We start from the raw sequence: 22262 nt of genomic DNA on the forward strand, positions 1-22262 counted from the left end.
CCTCTGACAGATAATGTTGAGGACTAGAGCTCAGCCCATTTTTAATTCTACGGATCATCCAGAGTTCTGCAACCAAATCCCATGCCCTGCAGGTCTGGTTTAAAATACAAATAATTCAAATGTGAAGTTTTAAAACCTCAAGAAGTATAATTCATTTTCAATAACTTTTATGTGTTGTTTTGATGCAATATAATGGTTCATAAAAATACACAAGGGGCACATCTTCAGGGTGCAAAATGTTATCATTGTGTTTTCCTGCCTGGTCATGATTAATAGTGGGCCATGATCCTTTGTTAAACGCTGATGGAACCAAAATGACGATTCAGCAATATAAGAGGTCTTAAGTATTACAGCTGGCGTTTTATTTTGAATACTTCAGGGCAGATGAGTTAAACCCTCTTTTGTCTTCATTTCTCTACTTGATAAAAAACCCCCACGGTACCCACAAGGATGCTGTAAGAACTTTGTTTAAAGTATCATTAAGCATTGCTTTAAAATATCAGACTTTCTGGAAGAGAAACTGTTTATCCTGGTATTCTAACCAGATTTCTTGCTTTCTTTCAAAATTCCCTGTGTGATTTCTAATGCATGCAGCAACATTTATATTCTGAATTTACGTGTTATGAACTGTTAAGCAGATGCTGCTTCACTTCACTGCCAAAATTTGTATCAGTAGTAAAGCTGCCCATATATTCTTATCTCATGCGATCCTACTTCACTGTGGCAGCCCTTACTGAATGCTACAACTAGAGATTTTTTATTTAAATGCTATGATACCAGCGGGTCATAGAGTACAATCCTCTGCTATGAGAGGACTCAAGACTATCCGTCGCTGTTTATTTGTCTCCATTACTACTGTTCCGCCACTTGTTCCACTACTTCATATCTCTGACAGTTTGAAACCTTCTTCTAATGTCTTAAATGTATCTCTTAAACAGTTGATATCCATTTCTTCTTATACTCTTTGTCCTTTAGCTTGAGTGATTCCCCTATCTCCCTCCCGCTATTCCCCTGATCTATTTGCAGAAAGCAATAGTATTTCCCCTTTCTACCTGCACACTGCAAGATTAAGCAAACCCAGTTTTTTAATCTCCTGTTTGAAAATAGTCTCTCTGGCTCCTGAACACACTAATAGCTCCTCAAGGCTGAATCCATCTTTCCTGAGCTAAGGAGGTCTGAGCACACTTTTTTTCTCGATAAGCTGTAACCAAAGCCCTGTCCACTCTCATGAATCCTTCCCTATCTCTACAAGACCTACTTTACCTTCTCCAGTAATGACCTCTGCCTTTTTCCCCAGCTGTACAGCACTTTGACTTACAAACATCTGCTGACGAAGACACTATCAGTTTCCAGAGCATGACTTTATAGCACAAAGTCCTGTTATTGATCCATACGTACCACAACGGGCCTTTTAAACTAATAGTGCCAAGTCAGTTGGAAAACCTCCAAGGTTTTTGAGGCCAACCAGCTCCTCCTTCAAGGATATTCTGATCCCAGTCTATACAGTGGAAACTCACAGAGAATATTAGACCTAAAACTGGACCCTGAGGAGGTCTACCACTGTCTGTCTTCTGGCTTGTTATTCCCTCTCCTAGAAACTTCATCATTATCTCCTGCTAGCCAGTTTCTGGCTCACTTACACATTTATTAGTCTCTATTCCTTTTCACTTTAGCAGTGACTTTCAATACAGTAGTCCAACAAATGCTTGCTGAAGTCCAGATAGATGAGATTTACTTAGTTCTGCTTGTCTAAAGAAAAAAAATCACCTGTCTTTTAAAAGGAAAATATCAGTTTAGTCTGTTGGCTCTCCTCCAGCTCATAATGTGTTTTTTGATGCAGTTATTAATTTGATTATGCAGGGAGCCATCCTCCCTACCCTCACCCGTACTCTCAGCCCAACAAAATCCCACGCATCTGCCACCTCTCAGTCACACCACTGGTTCCCTTCACCTCCCCAAGTTTTATAGCTCATTTTATGATTTAGCTTCTATTTTTACTTCTACTAATCCAGAGTGACTCAATTCACATTCACTTAACTGCAGACACAGACTTAAAGGTAGCAGGTCATGCTATAACTTGTCTGCAGGTAGGGTATACAAGAAAGGGCTGGCTTTGGTGATGTTCTGTGTGAAACAATTGCCTGTGCCATCTGCTTGTGCATTTCACCCAATAAAAATATAAGAAAAAAAATCCCCAGAAAAGCTTTGGTCCCTCTTACCTTCGGTTCTGATGTCTTGTCCCTGTCTGAGAGAGGGAAGAGGTGTTTAATCTGAGAAGCCTTTTAATGCAGTCTTCCCTGTCCCCAAAATGAGATTTACTGCAACTTCCAAGGTTGTGCAAGATGTACCTATGAAGTTCTGTGTGAGGAGCTTGCTAGGCAAGGACCAGGTTTGGTTGTCATTAAGCTTCCAAGTGGAGCACCTGATACAAGAGTGTTAACTTCAAATCCTTGAACATACGAGGACTTGGGTAGCAGAGGAACAGCCTCCCCCTCGGTGCTGTCACCTGTCAATCCACAGAAAACCCAGAGCTAAACTGCTCTCACAAGTGTAAGGGAGCAAGAGGCAGGCTGCTCCTCAAAATTGAAGTGCACTCCTCTTTGGGGCAGAATACAAAAGCCTTTCAGCAACCACTAACAGCACAACATATCCTTTTGGAAGAGGAAACACAGCACACTAAGCCAACAAAAATTTTCCAGTTATTTTAGCTGGGAGAAGGCAATGATGTTCTGTTGGAACTGGACCCAGGAACCCAGAGTCTTCAGAAAATGCTATAGAGCATGTAAGGAGTACATAAGGAATGGAACAGCATTTTGGTCCTATACTGATCCATCTCCAGCAGCACAATGACCCTTAGCAGACCCAGAATATCCATTCATTTTTTTCCAGAGAAGAGGCATACATTTTCCTAACCACCAGGAACAGGAAGAAAAAGAAGTGTTTGTTGTCTCACTATACAGGAGCAATCAGGAACCTTCTACAGATCCTCTCGTATTGGTGGACAGGGGCCAGAGATGTCACTTTAATTAAATACTGCAACAATCCTGTTATTAAGTCACTGCATGGCACGGTGAATGTTTACGCTTTACAGTGAAGAGAAGTTCCCTAGGTCAAATAAATGACAGCCGTATGCTATCAGTCTAACCAGGGGAACAGACATGTTGTAATAAATGAAATTCTGTTTAGATATTAGGGAAAAAAAATACTCAGTGCGATAGCGATCAAACTGGAACAGTTGCCCAGAGGACCTGTGGAGTGTCCATCTTTAGAGATACTCGAAACTAACTGTATGAGGCCCTGAACCACCTGTTCGAACTTCAAAGTGGACCTAACTTCAAAGTAGGCCCTGCTTTGAGCAGCAGGTTGGACCAGATGATTTCCATAGGACCCTTCCAACCTGAACTAGTCTACAGATCTAAGACAGGAAAGTCATCTTTTAAGTTAAAATGCTGAATATTGACTTACTTTCTAGGAGGGAAGTGGGATTTGAAGATAAAAGGAAAAATAAGTCAAAAACTTTAGAGAAGAGCATAAGTATATGTATATACATGTATAAATGCAGATATGCATCTACACCTCATTCTACTCAAAACTTTTGCACCACACTTGAAGTGGGATTCCTGTCCTTTACACATATTTTTAAAGTCAGATACAAGCATAGAATCTATTAATTAGCACTTGAATTAAAATGCAGATAATCACAAACAAGACATAGACAGCCTTTTGCAACTCCATTCTTCTGGAAAGGATCATACAGAAGATGAACATCTGAGGAGGGACACAATCCTCCTACTCATTTTGAGCAGTAGCTTCCACTGCAAATAGGTTCACTCAGAATCAGGAGGGCTATTTGCTGAATAGCTCTACTGTTTGCACAGCCCAGTGACAGGAGGACTGTCAGAACAGGTTAATGCAAGACCCAGTAACAGACAGCAGTTGAAAATGGGTGTTTGGGGATTATGAGTTTGGGCCTAATGACCAGAAAAGATGTTATCACCCAGCATTATCACAGGCATAGATGTAATCAGACTGCAGCCAAAATAAGCTGCCTACAGACAGCACAGTTGGAACTGATATTTTGTGCAGGCAGCGAAAATCCCCTAATGAAAAAACTCTGAGCGAGTAGCAGAGCTGTCAAACCTTGACCATTTCTACTCACAATCAAGTTGCAGAAGAGACTCTGGCCTCCCACTGCAGTGACTTATGTTCTTGGGTCAGTCACAGATATTCCCAGTACATCCTTGATGGGCAGATTTTCTCTGCCAACAGCTCAAACAGTCTTGGGGGGCTGAAAAGAGGCGCAGCCCACGCATATATCTGACAGATTAAGTCCTTCAGCTGGCTGGAAAGATATATCAGAACTCACAGAAACGCAGAGATATCACCAGACTGGCTTTCCTCTTGATCTTTCACTGGCATTTCAGAAAAGATGGTTCTTTTTGAAACCTTTTATCTTTTTTTTTTTTTTCTTACGTACACATATATAAGCATTTCTTCAGTGGTAATTACCATTGTGCTTGGATGTCCCACAACAATCACAGATCAAATAAATGGACATTAAAACTCATCAAATGTGGAGTGGTAAAAAAAAAACAGTCATCTCCAAGACTTATTGCAGTCCTCTATCTACCACACTAAGCTTCACTGGTTTTTTAATTTGCTGTCATATCAAAAGAAAGCTCACGATTAACTTGCTGTTGACTGTCAACAGATAACTCTTTTCCAGCCCTGCAGTTTCTAATATACTTCTCCACCACTGAATGTGTGTTGGATTAAGAAAATGCCAATTAGGAAACATGTAGTGAATCAGAGCATCACAGTAGAAACATACAATTATACTATTTCAATTCCCAGATGTACAGCAGAAAAGTGTGCCTCTTTACCTGGAATCTCATCAGTCCCCCCACTGGTGTGTTTGAATCGATCTCCTTCCACGTGGACATTTGGACACAGGACATCTGAAAAGCCAAAGAACCAGTACAAAATTATCACAAGTAAACACATCATTTTAGAAGCCATAGAACTAATAAAGGTTGATCTCCTGGGTTTTGTCCAACTCTTGCATGTAGTCCCACAGCAATAATTCTGTTCCCAGTATCTGCATGTCCTAAATACCCTTCCTCCATCCTATCCCCTAACCACATGCTGGGTAAGAGACCCAATACACTATGTCTGGTTTTGAGACACTTTTTGCTGACTGGCCAGCCAAGAAGCCAAACAGAATAGACGACCTGAGCCTTTGCTTGAGCTAGGACATCACTCTGGGTTTTCCTCTTTCACCGGTCTGTAAATCTGCATGAAAGTCACAAAAACTTAAGAAAAGATAGAATATGATTCCACTCTCAGATTGGTTGGAAGTTCTGATGGCCCGGCTGACATTGGGGTGCTGCCCAAACTTTTCAGAAAGGACCGCTCCTACTCAGAAAAAACTCAAACCTAAAGTGCTAAGATAGGAAAGGGAATCCAGAGCACAGAACAATGAAGGGACTTTAGTCACACCAAAATCCCATCGCAGGCCAGTGTCAGAGACAAAAAAGTGCCCACTCTCCTATATCTTACTGTATTACGTGTGATTCCCCTGTTAACACTCCTCCAGGCCCATGACTATTTATGTGTCTGCTCCTTGAGTTTGTTCAAGCAGAAAGCAGAGTTAAATATGACTAAAACTTTGAAGAATATTCACCCCTACACACAGGTTCCAAAAATGTAATGAGAATACCCAACCTTTATCAGCCATTTCTCATGCTTCCAATTAGTGTCAACACAATTAGAGGTAAATGCTTTTCTGCAGAGAACTGTCTACCTATCCACGTCTTTCCTGCCACAACTTTGAAGCAACATTTATTCATGCTTTGTTTTCCCAGATCAATAGGTAATTGCACACTTGTTAACAATGGGGACACGTAGCTCAAGTGTCGTGGTTTAACCCCAGCCAGCAACTAAGCGCCACGCCGCTGCTCGCCCAGTGGGATGGGAGAGAGAATTGGGGAAAAAAAGGTAAAATTTGTGGGTTAAGAACACTTTAATAGAGCAGAAAGGAAGAAACTAATAATGATAATAACAATAATAAAATTGCAATAATAATAATAAAAGGATTGGAAGATACAAAACAAGTGATGCACAATGCAATTACCTACCACTCACCAACCGATGCCCAGTTAGTTGCCCAGCAGCGATCCCCCCAGGCCAGCTCCCCCCAGTTTATATACTGGGCATGATATCACATGGTATGGAATATCCTGTTGGCGAGTTTGGCTCAGCTGCCCTGGCTGTGTCCCCTCCCAACTGCTTGTACCCCTCCAGCCTTCTTGCTGGCTGCGCGTGAGAAACTGAAAAATCCTTGACTTGGTATAAACACTACTCAGCAACAACTGAAAACATCAGTGTGTTATCAACATTCTTCTCATACTGAATCCAAAATATAACACTGTACCAGCTACTAGGAAAACAATTAACTCTATCCCAGCTGAAACCAGGACAGAAGGAATCGGTTTAATGAGAATATAAAAATGAACCCCTGACTTCTCTCTTCTTGCACAGCCCCACATTTATGTCCTTTCTCTGATTTAAAGAACAACCAGGTGAGGACAGCCAAGTCCCATTCCTTCATTTGCCCAGTTGCACACATGATGATACACATATTCTCTGCAGTTGCAATACTCGTCTTGATGCATATGGTATTTACCATCATCTCCACCTGGTGTTCAGTACTTTATTCCTTCAGTATCATTAATTGTGCTCGTAAAGGAGCAGCAAGGGCCAATTGCACCCTAAGGGATGGGGAGCCAGGACCTGAAGGTGACCAAGCCCAGGTAACACCCTCACCAATGGGGCACAATCTCACAGGGCTCTCTGAAAACCTTCTACAGCAGGTCTACCTTGAATTGTTTGTGAAGCTACATCCAAAACCATGAGATAAAAATTACTTTTCTGAGGACATGGCCAGCATGCTCTGTATCTCTCCTCCTGCTTCCTGACTCAGTAAAAAAAATAATATACCACAATGTTTGGTTAAGCCTAGCAATGAAATCAGAAATTTTTCCTGCTTTATTGTGCTAATGAATTTACAGTCCAGATTATCAGCTGCAGATGAGGCACTCTCAGCTCGGTGGAAAGAAAGGGGACTGTAAAAGCCATTGCCAGAAGCCCAACAGCCAACACAGCAATCAAAAGCAGTCAAACACATTCAGGCATCCCTTTACTGCAGCAGTGGGGGAGGCCAGAGACTGATTACTCATGCAAGTGTGTGTTAGCCAGGGCATTTCGTATTTTCTTTGGATCATATTTAGGGCTGCTGCCTCTACAGATAAAATTCAGAGTAGTCACTTTGTTTTTTCACCACACCAGGAACCAATACTGAATGATGCACAGGGTGACTTTGTGTAAATTTTAGCCAGAGGTCTCTTTTGCTCCCTGATGCCTGGTGGTTTGAAAGCCAGGATACATCACTCAAACCCGCTTATGTCTTAACATGAGACATGTGAAAATATGTGGTAGTTTCCCCTCCATCAGAAGTCTGCACAACTTCCCAACACAATAGGGAAGCTCTCCTCTGCTAGCTGAACTTCAAGAGTTGAACAATTTTTAAACCATTAAGACTTGCAGGAGCCAAAGTTAGGCCACCTCTATTCCCCTTCAAAACTAAGCTGTACTGACAAAAGATTTGCTTAGAAGTGTCAGAAGCCCTGTGCAGATGTTATACGGATCCTTTAAATTTTTGGCTTTGCTAACAGCGAATGCTCTTTTGGTTACAGGCACTGAGTCAGTGCAGTAAACAGCACTTCTGAGCCCTAGTCTCAGAACTGGAAGATGTATGGCTATGCAGTAAAGTAAGGAACATAAGAAATCGAAATGAGCAAAATTTCCCCAAATAAAGAGTAAACAAATGGAAGGCATGAATAAAATCACAAAAATGTCATTCACTTCTGCTGCCCAGGACTCCTGAGAGATACACAGACAAGAATAAAACATCTCAGACACGGCAGTGTACCTCTTCATGCAACAGGGAGGCAATGTCTGAATTATAGATATATAAATTATCACTCCAATCTTTAATGATATCGCACACCCTCCACCAGGTCCAATTAGAAAGAACCATGGCTTCCTAGCAGGGAAGTATAAGCTAGCGAAATCTCCCTGGTTTTAGCTCCTATTTTGGAACCAGGACTATACAGCAAACTCATGCGCTTGGCCTTGGTGCAGAACTGTCTTGCCACAAAAAACAGAAATACCAATGTTAATAATATTATTCTCTTCTTCCAGCTCTGTCCTTTAAATCTCTTATTACGTCTTAAGGTACCGTGGCCTCACTTTGGCCTTCATTTTACACGTCCTGTGCTCCTTTTGGCTTCTCCCTTTCTGCCTGCATCTAAGGCACAAGCATAAACAGTCCACAAGGGAAAGAAAACGGTTGCAATGCTCACTTTCCAGCTACAGAATAATTCACAGAGGCACAAAAGAGGTTAGTGCTTTACCATTCAAGTCAGCAGCGTGGCTACTTGTGTCCAAAGGAGCGGCGTGCCAGCCCGACACCACATCAATTGGTCCCAACCAGGTTTCATTGCTACACCAAGGGGTGCTTTGATAGAAAAGGCAAGATAAATCTGTTCCCCTCCTGCGGAGCATTTCTGTGAGATCCCTGATACAGGTGAACATTTTAACACCGAAGAAGAGTGTTTAGGCCTATTCTTTCTGCTACAGCCAGGCCAAACTTTGAGCAAACACTCGCGGTGTTTGGAGGATTTGAAGCGATGAGCATCCACCACAAACGGCAGTAAGAGTAATAAAATCTGCACTGGAGCTACACCTCTACAAATTTGTAAACTTTTACAGATTTGCAAAAGAGAAGACAGAACTGACTTTCAGCCACCAGTCCTTGTTACGTCCTCTCTGGCCATGTCATTAAATCTATATGAGCTTGCTGTTGCTTTTAAATACATATTGTTTAAAACTACTTCTTTGGCCTCAACTTTATGTAATATTCTGTCAATCCTTTGCTTTATCTACAAATTTCGTCAGCAAAGATTTTGCATTTATGTCCATGGAATTTTTTAATAGCACCAGAACTGCTATATAACCCTTTTACAGTTGCACTAGAAATGATGACTTTCCACTGACACCTGCTACATGAGATCAGTCAGCTCTTAATCCATTGTAGAGTGTTACTTTTTAATGCAAATGTCATTCAATATGCAATAACAATGCCTAAGAACCAATGTATTATATCTAGGTAGTTACCATATCAACCAAACTAACTCTCCACAGAAAGAAATTAGTTTTGTTAGAGATGACCTCTTTCTCCTAAAATTATAATCCTTGAATAGGGATACATAATAATTCCCATTGTGTAATACTTTATTCACTGGCTTCGACGTCAATTATTTTTTTTTGTGAGTGAGATCAGGCAAACTGTTCTATAGCTATACATATGAATCATTTTTCATTTTTTAATAGTGATACGTTATCATCATTTCAAAGTCCCATAATTAGTGTTGTACTATGAAGCTCTATGCATGTAAGCTTGCAGACGACACCAAGCTGAGTGGGGTGGTTGACACGCCTGAGGGATGGGATGTCATCCAGAGGGGATATGACCGCAAAATCCTCCTCTGAATCCTATTTAGCACTGAACAAGCTGACTTGGTTTGTGTGAGCTTCTTGTTCAAGGAAGTACAATGTAGTTTTCTGAAAGTGATCTAACTGCAGATAACATCCTTTTTTGTAAGCAAATCATACTGAGATCTGTTTGATGATAATGAGTGATTTAAGCCTCACTTTTACATATCATCCTTTAGAATATTCCCTACAGAAAAATCCCAAAGCTGTCAAATATTTTAAAATTAAAAGAGACAATACGTCTTACAGAGTATATGCACTATAAGAGACATGTCAGAAGAGCATGTCAGCTCAGGAACTTTCACTAGCATTAAATTAATATTAATAACATATTGTCGTGAAACCCTAATAATAGGGCTGTGAGTTTGGAAAAGAACAATGTGAATGATCTGATAGTTTACGTCTCTTCGCCTCCAAGCCATTTCAAAAGAAAGTCAGGGAAAAGGGATAGAAAAAAAGGAAAAGCAAAAGCAAAACAGAAAAGAGCAGAGAGAATGAGGCTGGGGGCGGGGAGGGAGGGAGGGAGGGAGGGAGGGAGGGAGGGAGGAAGGAAGGAAGGAAGGAAGGAAGGAAGGAAGGAAGGAAGGATAAATTAGAGAGAGGAGATGAGAGAGAGGCAAAGGAAAGGGAAAGGCAACAGTAAAGGCAAAGGCAAAGGGAGAAGTGCTAGTTTGACACACAAGATTCATTTAGGGTCTATAAACATACAAACAGAGCAATGACTTTGCACTGTAGTGGGCTATTAAACCTGTCAAACTCTCCCTTGAAACTGAAGCGAGACAGAGTGAAACCATAAGGCACTTCTTCCTTTCTGACAGTTCCTTTTTCCACCTCTGGACTGGCTTACATGAGGAGGACACGAGGCTCTCCCTCCGCTGAGGGAGACCCAGCCTGCGCGTACATCTGCCTCGGGGCTGAGCAGTAACTCAGCCAGACCCACCGGGGCAGGTCACGCGTGGGGGAGCGGCACAGCCTGCAGTGCCGCAGGACCCCACGCTGGTGGACCGTGGTGTTCCCCCCTCACCCCGCACGTTTACGAATCTCCATTTCTATATGTACCATAGGAAGAGCAAAATGATTGGAAGGACTGCCTTCTCCACGAGTCCAATCGCAGTAGCTGTTTCCCAAAATACCCTTTTGAAGGCAACTCCCTCACTTGGAAAGTTTGGTTAAAGTCGCGGCATCGTGTCTGTTATAGCAAGCCCTGGCCAGGAACGGTGTGATCCTGCTGCCCCTCAGGGCTTTCTATTGAGAAATCTTCCCTGTAAAGTGCTAAACACAAATCCCAGTTGCCAGCCCTCCATCCTTTTGTCCTTAGGACTTTGCTGAGACAGTTTCTTCATTTTCATTTTTATTCTTTCAAGAATAAGTAAGCCCTCAGCTGCCAAGGGCTCCTCCAGGGACTTGTGTATAATGAATGCTGAACACGTGTAGCTGTCAAGTTACACAAGAATAAAGTAGAGAGGTGAGACTAGAAACACAAGAAGGTTAAAGCAAACGTTATTTATTACCGTGTTTCTTTTTTTTTCCCAAAGTGAGAGTTTTAGGATTCCAGAATCTCAGCAGCACCCAGTGCATTGCCAGACATTCAGCTACTCTCTGCATCTCCACCATTATTCCATTCCCACAACAGAAAGTCTCCACTTTCTTTAAAAAAGCGTGATATTCCCAACCTAAACATTTCAGCTGTCCCATCTGCTGTTTAGACCACCATAACTTCTGTCCACGGGAAGGAAATAGTCTGGCAAGTGCAGGCCTCATTAAAAGCTGTCTCCTAAAACTTTAGACCAGACTTTAAAATATTTGCAAGGAATAACTATTCTTTCAACACTGTCCAAAGATGAACACTGAACCTTGTGTCCTTTTCAGAGCTAAACAATAATAACCTTGCAAGAAAGAGAGATTTAGGGGATTTGGGGGGGTGGGGGGGTGGGGGTGGGCACCTGTATGGAGCAAGCTTCTTTTTTCATGCAGTTAATATTGCAAATTTTTTCTACATTGAAACAAATTTTCCTATTGAAGCCTACACTTAAAGGGGAAGGGCCTGGTGAGAAAAATTTTTTCTTAAAGTTAAGAAGGTTTCATGAAGGTAGTTTCTCAGAGGAGCTTTCTCAGACCCCATTAGCTCTGCTCTTCAATTACTTAGAGGGTTCGCTGTGCAGCAGTTCCTCCAGCACACTTAACTCCCTGCAGTCAGCTGATGACAAAAGTGACTCCTATATATAGCACTACCTTTATTTGTCCTTTTTTTTCTTTTATAAAACATTGTACATGGACCATTATGAAGCCTCAACATTGAAGGGGTTTTTTTCCCACTCTTTTAGAAATACTTCTTCTTTTAAAAGAATACCTCCATGCTCTGCCCATATTCACTAAATACTTTTTGCAAATGTTCATTGTCAGATATTCTTTCCCAGTGAATGAACTGAACCTTGAAGTGCCACCCACCCTTGGAAACAAATTCATAAGGAAAAATGGCTTATTTTTCAACTACAGTGCTGGCACTGACAGTGTAATGATACTGCAATTGCTTCTATACTAACATTACAATTTGTAGCAAGGTGTAGGTAAAACAGAGCATCACAGCAATTATATGATTCCACCTTGCAGTTTAATGCCTTATGCAATTCTCACTTCCTTTCTGAAATCACACTGTATCTTCACACCGTGAAGTTTAAAGTCCATCAGTGCCAGGAAAATCACTTGTTCACGGCCGCTGCAGCCAAGGTGGATTCTGCCTTTTTCCCTTCAAATAATGCCTACACTGATTATGGATGAGGGTTCCATATTCGCACACCAAGGCACTCTGTCACCACAGTGATGGGCCTCATAAATTCTCACGATGAAATAGAAAGGGAATTACAAACCCTCCCCACAACACAGCTTATAGACTGAGCAAACACAGCTACGGCCCACCCTGCTCCTCATAATATCCCAAGGCTGTCACATTTTTCCACTGAAACGTTATTCTACAAATGCACCAACACCCAGCTGAATTACTCTCCAGACTCCCCTGGCTGCGGAGAAGGTCCCAAGTGACTGCAGTGGGAGTGCAGATAGCAGCATCACAGGGCTCCCTGCTCTTTATCAGCACTGCAGCCAGAAAATGTGATTCTTTGAGGAACCACAGTGCCCGGCACTGGTCAGTAGATGGTATATTCCACACAGAGGGCAAGCAAAACTACTACTAAGTATTATACCCCAGAGAGCATTCATGCAACATATATTTAAGGTCCCAGGCAAGAGGATGCTCTTCTTTGGCTCCTTCTATAGGAACAGAGAAGCAAGGGTCCTTCAGAGGGCAACTCAGAGCAGAAACCCAATTTAGGTGCCCTGATTTACCCCCGAAAAAGCTACTCCCTTCCTATTGTTACAGGGGGAACCTAAGGACACATGGTTCCCAAGTTAGACATCTATCAAAGGCACCACAGTTACATCCATCCAATTAAAACAAGCATGGTTGGGTGCATTCCTGGGCACTGAGGCCAAGGCATGTTCAAGACCATGTCTATGCTAACAAATGGTCTCAGCCTCCAAAACAAGGCAGCTGCTGACCATGAACGCTCCCTGGCATGTTGTAAGTACCCATCTGGGCCCTAGAAATGTTCCGACAGAGTGTTAGCTTGCCTGGGCCAAAATGTGCCAGACACCAGTGCAGATGAGTGCACTGCACTGCCCAGGAATGCTTCTGGCCACATTTACGGTTACTAGTTTAGGTAAAGCCTGTAAATATCATCCTTTGCTAAGAGCTCTGTAATAAAGATCAAAAAGACCCTCTTGGGCAAAAATGCTAAATCCGTTTTATGGTCACAGGTCACCAATTTTTAAACGCATTCAGTTCAAACAAGAAAGTGGGAAAGGTTTTGAGTGCACAGCCAAGAAAAGTTGTATCCTATTTAAGTAGGGACAGGGGAAATACAGGGAGTTCTGGCATTTGCAAAACACTTGAAGTCCTTTTGAAGGTGAAAAAAGAAAAAAATTGTTAAATTCTTTTCCTACACTTTGCTTCCTGTCCTGCCTCACTTACACAGGAATTGGTCACATAAATGTGAAAAATATTGTTTTCCCCACAATGTGGCAGGCTGTGCTATGCATTTATGCCACCTTCTCACCCTGGATCCAAGCTTTTCTCTCTTCTCCTTTTGTCACCGTCCACTGCCTTTTTTATTCCTCATTTCTGCCTGTCCCATGCTCTGGATCTTGATTCCAAAAAGAAGCATCCTACTACAGGTACACCCCAACATCACACATGAAGTGACAACTACAGACCCCCACCAGGACAGGGAATGCTGAACAGCCCAACAGCCCTATGTCTAGGTTGACACCATACTCTAACCCTTAGCCCATCTTCAGATGTCCTTTAAAATTTCCTAGAGAAGCTCCTGAATCTTGGTGAGGAATCATCTTTCCAAGAGATACCTACACTGCAGGATTAACTGATAGCCTCTCCCTCTCTAACACACCCCCAAAAATGCAAGAAACTTGTTGGACGGCTGACAGCAGACATATTGTCAAGAGGACTGATGCAATTAGCACCATTTAAGTGAGCAGCATACAGAATTAATTTGCACGTGCTCCCACAGGGAATAAATGGCACTATGGGAACTATGAATATAGCATCAGGCCTCAGCACTTCCAAGCTAATTTTCTTGTGTCTGCCCCTAAACAAATACACAGACTGTGTGCCAAGGAGCTTGTCGGCAAACAGCACAAGGTTTGGAGGAAAGCAATTAGCAGCTGCAGTGCTTTCCACCCAGGCTGTGAGCTGATTGCTACTCTGGGGCATGAGTCCACCCCTTTCTCTCCGGTTCTCCCATCTTGGGAAAGAGGTGAAGCTTCACCGTGCAAAGCGTGCTTGATCCCGGTGAACCGCAGGGTTTCTCCTGAGTGGCCAATCGTTGCCTTAGCAGATAAATTGCCATCAAAATGTCTTCATGCTGATGACCCATAAAATATCCAACAGGATGACAGTATGGAGTTGAGTTGGAGCACATCCTCCAGGAGCCAGCAGCCACAGCGACAAGCCCTTTTCCAGGGGCTGCTCTATGGGCACCGATGGACCATGTCACTCCTGACCCAGCTACTGAGCTCCTTGGGATAATTTTAGCTGCATCCGCTGCCTGTACTTCACAGGTTAAAGAGAGCAGGGTGCTGCATGGCTGAGAAAGTTTCCCGTTTGTCTCGTCTCAGGTGAAGAACAAGGATTAAAGGTACTACTCACCTGGTTGTGGGAGGACAAAGCTACACCACCTACCAAAGTGAGGATCCCTGAAGTGCAGGAAGAAGAGATCAGCACATAGTGCGTCTCTAGGGATGTAGATGAGGATGAATAGGCTGTGGATAGCAACAGAAAGCATTCCAGGGAGACTGCCTAATCTGCTGACCGTCTCACGGCTGCGGAACTGCCAAGCATCCGAAAATTCCTTTGTTCTCGCTCACCCTCACACTCATGAAGTTTTATCAAATAAGGCTTTTCTCTTCCTGGATTTTGCACCATTGGATATGCATCAATTCCAATATCTATCAATATAATGAACAAATGAGACTTCTATCATCCGTAAGAAAAGCTGAACTGAAACACCTGTGCTTTACACTCCTTTAAAAACTTGTAAGGATCAATACTACACGTGCAAGTGTCAATGTAGAAATAGGAGGAGAAGCATCTCCACTAACAGAAGTGGATCTGTCTTATCTCTTTTCATGTGCTGTTAAACAAGTCGTATGGAAGCAAAATTTTGCCAGCAGCAAATTTCACAACAGGGAGATGGTAGCAACAGTAGCGAAAAAAATGCTAAATCTCTTATAGCAATGGCTGGTTTTAAGATGGACTCAAATGTTGCAAAAAGCTATTGACACAAGAGAGAAGATGTTTTTTTTTCATTTGGTTTTTAAAGTAGCAATTCTGTGTTATTCCTGTAATTGAAACAACTGAGATTAAAAATAAACTCAATGCGAAGCTTCGGTAGGTTGGCTCTCACTGAATAGGAACATTACAATATTTTTGCTATAAAACCCCATCAATCTCACTTGCACTCGGCATTCATGAAAGGCACATTCCCCAAATGAGCCCAACGGAGCGGTACAGCTACAGAGCTGCCGAAGCCATCCGTTCGCACTGCTGGATGGAGGTAGAAGCCAGTCTGTCCATTATCCTCCCATGTGCCACAACACAGTGACAAGAGCATAGAGTCTCCTAATCTGTGTGCTGTCAAAATGGTGAGGTGCCCAGTTAGGTTTTATAACTGATTTTTAAAAAGCAAATCCTGAGAAGATTGAAAACGTTAATTTATTTGTTAAATTGCTATGAAAACAACGGCTTCACCAGAGTAATAATAAGAAATCCAGGTATGGCATTCTGTTACTTCAGAGTAGTTACAAAAGTGAATTAATTAGAAGCAACTTGGTTCAAAGCTGGAGCCTTTACAGCTGATCAATAAATATACACTGGTTGTACTCAAATAACTTTCAAGAGAGAAATATAGCTCAAGGACATGTTTAAGAGGGACTCTGACTGGCATTACTCTTCTGGTGTAATTACACCACTGCAAATTGAACAGTATCGTCTTCCACGTGGGTATTGTGGGGGGCTAACTGTAACAGTGGCTTTGCAACTCGAACCAGCAGCAATATAATTATATCACAAGAGCAAAGCAAGGAAATTTCCATATAAATCTAAGGCTTGACTCTGGTTAAGAGCTTGTTTTTGTTTTGTAAAGAATTGTAACATCACCTTTGCAAAATAGAGGGGGGGTTAAGATAAATAAGTGATTTTAGTTACCTCTTAGAAGAAGCCAGGATAAATTAACATCCTGGCAGAAGGGCCTGGATGCATTTCAGCAAACTCAGCAGTTTGCCTGGTTGCAGTCCACATCCTTCCACTACCTGAATTTGACCTTTCATGGGCAAGACACTGAACTGGCCACACAGAGACAGAAGGCAGCAGTGGGCACGTGCAAGGCCCCATCACCAACTGGAGAAACCAATGCGACACTTCTTTGGTGGTAGATCACTTCAGAGGAGATTCTCTAAGAGCAAACCATCCCTCTGATAATCTTCATGGGGATAAACCTTGGGGACACCAATGGAAACAGTGTAGGGATTAAGCGATTGATCATGTGAGAACAAGGGCTTGTCCCAGACTGGGTACCACCACAGGCTGTCGGCTTTCAGAGCTCAGTAAACTCTCTGCTTCTGCCTTCCAGTATGCTACAGAGTCCAGCTGGAAAAAGACATTGTGCAAAATGACTGAAGGATAGCAGAATCAAGCCCAGTGCCTGCTTCCTTACATGCAAAGAGTTTAAAAGGGTCATTGACATCGACATTTGGCATCTTTACAGATTTAAAGACCTTTAAGGCACTATCTGGGTTTTACAGCTCTCAAACACTTTTAAAAAAAGCTAGGCTGAAAGCATTGGGTTCACTTCTGACTTGTGTTTGGAAAGATAATTTCAGTCCAATATTAATTTTATCCAAACAGCCTTATCCACCTGCCAGTTCCCATACTTTCTAAGGAGGTCTGCATGAGATCTGGGTGCTTCACTCCCATGGGCACTTGCAGGAATCTCTCCTCTGAAGAAGCAGAGGAGCAGCCGAAAGAAAAGCAACTAAGTGGAAAATGCTTTTGAGGGCATCTGCCCCCTCCTCTCTCCGCTACACAAAGGATGTTACAACTGGAGCCTGGAAAGCAAGCGCTTGGGGGCTATAAATCAAAGCAGGCACAACCTGAGCTCTGCTCCTTGAGCCAGGTGCACACAGTTCAAATGCCTTCTTCCTCTTCCTTTCCCCTCCCACAGAGTTTTCCCCACTCAAAAATGTCAATCGCTCATTTTTAAGGAGAAAAAAAGAGGTCTGAAATGATGCTTCAGACAAGACAACTCTGCAAGAAGGGGAGAGGGAGAGAATCAAGCCAGAGTACAAAAAGGAAACAATTCAAGAGACAGAAAGCATGCGAGTATCAATCAGCAGCCCTGCCATTTCTGAATACTGTGGTCTTTATTCCCCACTAAGAGCCTATCTGTGCCAGAAAAGCTCCCACTTATCAAGCCCTGTGCCATAATACAGGACTGCGATACTGTGCAATACACCTGTGCCAGCTTATTCATGTATTTGAAATCAAATTGTGTTATTCTTCTGCTAGTCTGCCAGCAATACAACCCAAGCCTCCACACAGACATGCCAGGATGAGTTAATGCTGTAAAAGTTTCAGCTACACAGCCACAAAAGGTACACCGCGGCGTGAGAGAATCCGTGCCTCCAGAGGACCCACAAACTCGGCACATGATTGTACCCGTCCCTGTGGTTCCTCTCTAGGGAGCCAAGCATGCTGACTCTCTGAAGGGGAACATGGTTTGCACCAATTTTTTAAAATATATTAAGTAACTGACATTTTGAACTGAAAACAGAACTTCTTCACTTTGCAAAAAAAAAAATATCAAAATAAGACATTTTAATAACTTCAAAATTTTTCCCAGTCCCCCTCCATCACCCAAAACTTATCTAAATTGGCTTTTCCCAGGAAGTTTCAATTCTGATGAATTAGCATTTTCCCTATGACAGGCATTTAACTAAGAGGTCCCAAACCAATTCTGAGGCTTCTTTTCCTACACAATGTAATGTCCGCAAGCCCATGCATGCAGGGGTATGTGGTACAGGAGGTGGCTAATTTTACCTGCTGCCAGTTAGAAATGAGAGATTTGAAATTGATGTTTAAATCAGAAATAAACTAAAACTTGCAGGCAGAAGTACGGTATTTCAGCTCGAGAGCCTCTGATGAGTCCTGAAGGACAACTTTCAGCAATTGCTCATCCTGCATGCTCCTCCCCAGTCTGAGAAGGAAAGCAGTTTCAGAAAAGCTCTTACGGACTCAAGAAAGGACACGTTTGCTGTCGTCAAATGCCTCAGCAGCAGCTCAGCAGAACTGGTCTGTAGTGAAACCGATCTCCAGAAGGTGTCCTTGCAGAGTCACCGCACATTTTAAAGCACTGATTCCCACAGGTTTGGTGTTGTGTTGTTTTTTTTTTTTAATTTGCACAACCCTATTTTTTTTTTCAAGGACCCCTGCATTTCAAATTTAGGCTGAGTAACAATTCCTTTTCTTCCTTCTGGACCTTTTTTTTTCCCCAAGTGATGCTTCTGCAGAGCATATACTGGGATGTGCTGCATTAGTTGGGGCTATGTAGCTGTAAAGTGGGATTTCACAGTCAGCTCCCCATCCTCAGTCTGCCTCACCCAGCGTGGGGGTCCACTGTGATCCCCTTCAGCACAACCCACCGTGTCTTTCCCTGGGCCAGCTCACCTCTGTTGGCTCCAGCATGGCACTGGGTCCATACAGTCATGCAGCCTCAGAACTCCCACTGGTTTATGCCTTTGCACAGTGCTAAAACAAAGCTGCTCTCCTTGCACCAAAGAGCCACACAGGCACTGAGAACTGGGTGGTCTCTACTGCTTTAATTTATTTTTTTTCTTCCTATCACATCTATTATCTCAGATATTGCTGCCGCTTTCTGCATTAGCATAGAGGCAGATTATTACTAGTATAGTCAATACCTAGGAAAGTAATTCTTGGAGTTCTTTAGCACTTATTTCCCACACTTCATACAGAGTGTGTTGGGCACAAAGCAAAATAAAAGCAGGGAGAAGCAGGGACAGAGCTTGGCTGGGATGTTTATGTGTCTCTACACACAAAGAGGGCCCACCTTGAAGGGCCCACAAACATCTCGCAAAGGACAGGGCAATCAGATTTAGTTTTTATCAGGGAGCACTACAGAAAAGCATCCCACAGAAAGCTCCCTGAGGGTCATTCCCAGTTGCCCATAAGATCCAGAAGCAACGGGGAAGGTGTGCGGGTGCATGCTGGAGAGGAGTTACAAAGCGATGCAACTCCTGATCAATGCAGAGCTGTTATTTGTCCTGGATCAGAGCATCTGTCCCTCATGGGCTATGGGAAACCAGTATCACAGCTTTACCTGCTAGAGAAGTTGTCTATTCAGTGAGGTTTGGTGTGCAGTTATGCATTACCAATGCAGACGGAGAACTGGAAGAGGAGCTAATGTTATCATAGGGACTGCAATGCCTAAGTTACCACCTACCTTTGCGGGATGGATTTCTTCCCTCTTAAAGAGACACTTGAGCCTTAACTGAGTGTGGCAAAGGTTTGTGCATGTTTACCTGACCTAGTTTGCAGAGGTACAGCCTTGGGGAGTGGACAGAGATCGCAGGAGAATGAGTTTGTGCTTGCAGAAGTGTATGAAGGCACATGCTGGGCTGGGACTTTCTATGTGAAAGAAGGAACAGTGATGAAATCTGCTACAAGATTATGGCTAGACACATTAAAGCTTTTCATTAGCATTTTCTGATAAGATTATAAATATCCTGTATAATTGCCATTAGCTAGAGTGGCCAAAAGCACGAAGTGGCAAAAAGTATAAGTTCATTATAAAAATTATGCAGAATACACATGAGAGGGGAATGCAGAGGATGGAAAATAGAGCTAAGCAAGTTAATCCACTTCTTAAAAACTTTTAATAACTCCAAAACACACCCCACAAGTCCCAGTGTGGACCGGTTGGCCCTTTGCCACCTTCTACTTCAGGGCAATGGAAACGGGATCCATCGGCTCAGCAAATACCGCCAGCGAACAAAAGCCCCACTGCCAGGATTTGTTGGCACCGGCACCATTCCCACGCATCGCCCCACATCCCCGCCGGAGAGCAGGACTGCGTACGACAAGCTTAGTCCAAGTATCCCTGCCTGGCACCAGCACCCGGAGCTTTGTCCTCTTCCCCTCCCCGTTTCCCCCTGGGTTTTTTCGGAGGCCTGAGTAGTCTGAACCATCCAGGGGGTTCCCTCGCACACCGAGCTGACCTCGTTGTGCTCTGCCCCAGTGAGCACAACTAATAACCACGGCTCGCCTCCTTTAATTGAGGCTCTGAATAACCGAGAGTGAGTACCAACCCCTCCAACAAAGGCAAAGCTACCCTCTACCGCAGAGCCCGGCTGCCACTCACACAGGTCCGTGCTGGTATTTCACAAAAGCTGGTCTATTTGCATGGAAAGCGGCCATCACAGAAACCAGCTCTGAGCAAACGGAGGCCAGCATGAATTCCGGGGAAGTCCCCATGGCAGAGAGCATGTCTCGCTTTCCGCACCCCACACTTGCTGAGCACCAGCGGCTTGGCTAAGTTATTTTGTCCTGCAACGGGATTTTCTAAGCAGCTGTGGAAGCCCAGAGGACTGACATACATGCTGGTGATGAAAATTACTGCAAACCAGAGGGTGTTTTTCAGCTCGGAATACAAAACAGATCGGCTTTTCTGCAGGCACTGCTAAGAAAAATACTAATTAGTGCTAAGCGTGGTAATAGGCCAACTCTCTTCTTAGTAACTCATTCATTAGAGTGAAATTAATCTGGATGTAGATCGATGTAAATGAGTGCAGAATGTAGCTGGATGTTTTGTTTTGCAAACACCTGTCTGCTGCTGTTGTTGATAGCAGAGAAACAAAGCTAAAAGTGCAACATAGGACACCACAAACTAAGCCCTATCCCAAATGACCAAGGCCTGCTATGAAACAGCAATGTGTCCTGTTACGGCTGCTAGCCCCCAAAACTCAGTCTGAGGATGCAGAGACATTCAGGTAAACAGAGATTAATCTAGATAATGTTCACACAGAATTATTGGGGAGCAAAGGAAGGAGGCAGGAAAGGCAGCATGCCCCAAGTTCCCCACGTGGAGAGGTCAAAGACAGCCTTGGCTTGGTAAACAGTGAGAAAGCCTTATATGTAATACATCACATTCTTCGCTTTGTCCATGAGGTTCCAGAGCTTCTGTATTTCACTGGGCTCCTCATCCCAGCAACGTCTCAGATTAGACTTCACCGTTTACTGTACGAAAACCCAAACCTACATAGAAGAAGACACCATGAAGGACGTGATGTGCATAAGGACTACTTACAAACCTGATAGGTGTGCCGCTAAAGGAAAAATGATGACAGCATTCAGGACTAGCTGAGGGAACCCACACCCACACCCCAAAATAGCATAGTATGGCCCAACGCTTCCATACTCAAAGATCTCATCTGCTTTACAGTGCTCAACACCTCTATATTTCTCTACAAACCAAACTCATTCTTTGGCCAGGAGGGCAAGAAGGCAGGGCCAACCTATTCTCCCCACTCCCATCCATCCAAAAAAAGGACACCACATTCCCGCTCCCTGTTAGGGAAAGGTTCCCGGCCTGGGACTGTGCTATTCCCTGATCCATGTCTGGTCATTGTTCAGAAAGAGCTCATTAGCACAGAGTGAACCCATCCTACCGAGTGTCCCATGGGCTATGGTGGGACAGTGCCAGGGTCCGGGCCTTGTCCCGGCAGTGGTGTAGCTTCCAAGGGCCTGTGTAAACACAACACATCCCTTTGGGTTGCATTTCTCCTTGTCCCACTGCGCGTGGACATGTAGAGTCGGGCTCTTCATCACTGCTCCTCAGCACAGTCACCCACAGAGAAGGATGCCTTATTTAATGTGGTTGCTTCAATCCCAGAGCCCACTCTAAGCTATCTAGAACCAGCGGGGATGTGGTTGAGTTACTCCAGCACTGATTACAATGGACTACAAAGGAGACAAGTATGCGTTAAGTCCTTATGTACCAGTG

The 22262-nt window shown here is 43.4% G+C and overlaps 1 protein-coding gene across 1 annotated transcript in view; it reads right to left on the reverse strand.

The window, feature by feature from the left end:
* The window catches only part of COL22A1 (collagen type XXII alpha 1 chain), a 233160-nt gene that overhangs the window by 158694 nt on the left and 52204 nt on the right, over positions 1–22262 (reverse strand). The window contains exon 4 of the mRNA XM_075024010.1: positions 4884–4958. Coding sequence (XP_074880111.1) covers positions 4884–4958 — 75 coding nt within the window. The remainder of the gene's footprint in view (positions 1–4883; positions 4959–22262) is intronic.

The sequence above is a fragment of the Buteo buteo genome, chromosome 3 (assembly GCF_964188355.1).
Source record: "Buteo buteo chromosome 3, bButBut1.hap1.1, whole genome shotgun sequence".
Taxonomy (NCBI): Eukaryota; Metazoa; Chordata; class Aves; order Accipitriformes; family Accipitridae; genus Buteo; species Buteo buteo.